Raw genomic sequence first — 3,436 nt, 5'->3', positions numbered from 1 at the left:
AGGAGAGCAGCACATCAGGTTTGGGGAAGGAGAGCAGAGAACTTTGTTTCTTTAGTACAATAATAATCCCCAGATAATGAACATTACAATAAGTAACTATTGATCTTGCAACAAGCCAACCCTCTCCAGACAGGCTCCATTTCCCTTCCCAGATGGAGCAGTTGAGTTCCAGACAAGGAATATTTGCCAGAAAATGATTCGTAGGGCCTTAAAATTCCAGTTCAGCAGAGGTTAAAGCCTTAAAGAGGAATAAAATCTCTACCCTAGCCCTCTCTCTGATAAAATTCATCACAACATCCTCTGACAAAACCATTCCTAGAAGGGCTCAAAGCTTCCAGACATGAGGATGAGCTGCTGAAAGAGCACATGTTGGGCAAAGCATATCCCAGCAAGGACTTTACCTCCATGATATGGAAGTAGGTTACTTACAGGTGCCTTCATTTAAAGAAAAAAGCTTTTTATTCTAGTTGTTTTAACTGGTTTTTTGCACCACAGAAAGTGGTCGGGAATCATTCCAAGCCCCTCCGGGTGGTTCGGTGTTGTGGTAGACACAACTCAAGGGTTTCCATTCATCACCCTCTGATCTTCTTCTTCTTCTTCTTCTTCTTCATTGCCCTGCAGCTCATCTTTGAAGGGATCCGTGGCCCTGGCATCGAAGGGGACATTGCCATCGATGACGTGTCCATTGTGGAAGGGGAGTGCATGAAGTCAGACCAGCCGGCCAACAGTAAGTGCTGCTTCTCCACACCAGGGGGAGAAAAGTCCTACCAAAATCCCAAAATGGATTTTTTTTCCCAGGAGAACAATACCTGGTTTGGTTGGAGAGGCTTAAATTGGAATGTTTGCCTTGGAAATGGCTTTGTTCAGGTAGAGGGTGAGCAGAGATGCCAGTGAAAGGCTGGTGGGTGTTGGGCAGAAGAGCAGGGGGAGACTCCGTGGTGGTCTGGGCAGCCACAATTTTTTCCAGGAGAACTGTATCTGGTTTGGTTGGAGAGGCTTAAATGGGAATGTTTTCCTTGGAAATGGCTTTGTTCAGGTAGTGGGTGAGCAGAGATGCCAGTGAAAGGCTGGTGGGTGTTGGGCAGAGAGAGCAGTGGGTGACTCTCCATGGTGGGCTGGGCAGCCACAATTTTTTCCCAGGAGAACAACACCTGGTTTGGTTGGAGAGGCTTAAATTGTAGTGTTTTCCTTGAAAATACTTTTTTCAGAGGGAAAAATGCTGGCTGAGCAGAGATATCAGTGAAAGGGTGTTTGGGCAGAGAGAGCAGTGGGTGACTCTCCATGGTGGGCTGGGCTGGACAGCCACAATTTTTTCCAGGAGAACAACACCTGGTTTGGTTGTAGAGGCTTAAATTGTAGTGTTTTCCTTGGAAATGGCTTTATTCAGGTAGTGGTTTTTCATCCCCAATATTTCTGCCCTGTATAGATGTGAGGTGGATTTTCATCCCAATATCTCTGCCCTGTTTAGCTGTGAGGTGGATTTTAATCCCAATGTCTCTGCCCTCTTTAGTTGTAAGGTGTTCTCATCCCCGTATCTCTGCCCTCTTTAGTTGTGAGGTGGATTTTCATCCCAATATCTCTGCCCTTTTTAGTTGTGAGGTGCTTTCACCCCAATATCTCTGCCCTTTTTAGTTGTGAGGTGTTTTCACCCCAATATCTCTGCCCTTTTTAGCTGTGAGGTGGATTTTCACCCCAATATTTCTGCCCCCTTAAGTTGTGAGGTGGATTTTCATCCCCATATCTCTGCCCTGTATAGATGTGAGGTGGATTTTTTTCCCAGTATCTCTGCCCTATTTAATGGTGAGGTGGATTTTCATCCCAATGTCTCTGCCCTATTTAGTTGTGAGGTGGATTTTCATCCCAATGTCTCTGCCCTCTTTAGCTGTGAGGTGAATTTTCACCCCAATATCTCTACCTTGTTTAGTTATGAGGTGGATTTTCATCCCTTGTAGAGTTCTGACTGTGTGTGGGCATCTCTTTAATTATCCTTTTTCCCCCTTTTTCTGTAGATTTACGATCAGGTGCTGTTGGGACATTCTCACATATACGACTCCTCCCACTTCTCCTCCTCATGTCTGTCTTAAGTCATCAGAGGTGACCTTATCCTGGCAGAGGCTACAAAAGATTCACCAGGCACTGGCATGAAGAAGAAAAGAGTCTTTGTAAAATGGACATTTTAAAAAAACAAACTACCAAAGATTCCTCCACTGAACTGACTCGAAAGTTAAATAAATACGTAAATAAATAATTAAAAAATAAAGAAAAATAAAAGGTGATTAAGAAAGCACTGGGGACATAAAAGGCATCACGGGAGTGTAACTCACCACGAGCCACGTGTGAGGACGGGATCTGGCCTAAGGAAGGAAGAGACCTTCAGGTGCTTTTGTGGTCAATGATGAATTCAGCATCATCTGGTTGAACTCTCGGCGAAGAGCTGTAGAAAAACCCTTGTCAAAGCACAAAAAGTCATGGCTGGTTTTGTTTCAAATGAATAGTTTGCTTGTTACCATGGAAACCTAATGGCCTGCCAAAAAAAAAAAAAGAAAAAAAAAAAAACACAAAAAAGGAGAGAGGAAATAAAAAACAAAAAAAAAAAGAGAGAGAGAAACACCTCACTGTAAAACAGGGTATGTGAAGAGCTGGCATTCATTTCCCCCTGCAGAAGGTTTTTTAGTGTGGAGTTAAACAAATGTGGGCCCTTCCTACTGCGGCTGTCGCCTCCCCTTAGGGAATCACCCGGGATCAGAGCTGGTTTCAGACGTTCCTGTTTTCATTTCTCATGGCTCTGCTTGAGAACTGTGTGTTGCTGTCTCCTCTTTGCATGCATTTCCCAGCCAGGACGTGCCACCCTGGGCTTTACACGTTACACGGGATTTTACGGGATTTTTTCCGGGATTTTCGGAGTTTGCTTGCGGCCACTTCGCCCTCCGCCTCCCCTCTCCCCTCCTCCCCCGACCCGAGTCATCCGTTCCGACGAAGGGAAGAAAAACCAAACCACCGTCTTTTATAAATTGCCATGGAAACCAAGTGCCTTCAATGAAACAAGCCTGATTTAAAAAAACAAAAAAAAAAACGAACAAAACAAACAAACAAACAAAAAATAAATAAAACAGACAAAAAGGAAATATACTTAAAAATATATATATATAAAAATAAATGTAATAAGGAGAATAACGGTTTCAAAAGGAAGCTTGCACTGCTAAAAAACGTGGGTTGTGCAAACTCTTTTTCTAAACAAACTACGGAGCCTGGGTGTGCAGGGCAAGGAGACGGAGCCGCTTCCGGACATGGATGGATCGGATGGACCTCACTTCCGGACATGGATGGATGGGATGGATGGGATGGACCTCACTTCCGGAGATGGATGGACGGGATGGACCTCGCTTCCAGAGATGGATGGATGGATGGATGGGATGGACCTCGCTTCTGGAGATGG

At 44.5% G+C, this 3,436-nt stretch overlaps 1 protein-coding gene across 1 annotated transcript; it reads left to right on the top strand.

The window, feature by feature from the left end:
* Window positions 1-431: 431 nt before the first annotated feature.
* LOC113977007 (MAM domain-containing glycosylphosphatidylinositol anchor protein 2-like) lies at window positions 432-3,086 on the top strand (the record flags this gene model as incomplete). Its single annotated transcript, XM_027702744.1, has 2 exons — window positions 432-727; window positions 2,010-3,086. Coding segments are annotated over 2 exons (385 nt in total), but the record flags the coding sequence as incomplete, so codon positions are not given.
* Between the last annotated feature and the right edge of the window lie 350 nt (window positions 3,087-3,436).

This window comes from Neopelma chrysocephalum, unplaced genomic scaffold (genome assembly GCF_003984885.1).
Source record: "Neopelma chrysocephalum unplaced genomic scaffold, ASM398488v2 Primary Assembly neopelma1_195, whole genome shotgun sequence".
In the NCBI taxonomy this organism is placed as follows: Eukaryota; Metazoa; Chordata; class Aves; order Passeriformes; family Pipridae; genus Neopelma; species Neopelma chrysocephalum.
The sequence above is the reverse complement of the archived record's forward strand: the minus strand, read 5'-3'. Positions and strand labels throughout refer to the sequence as shown.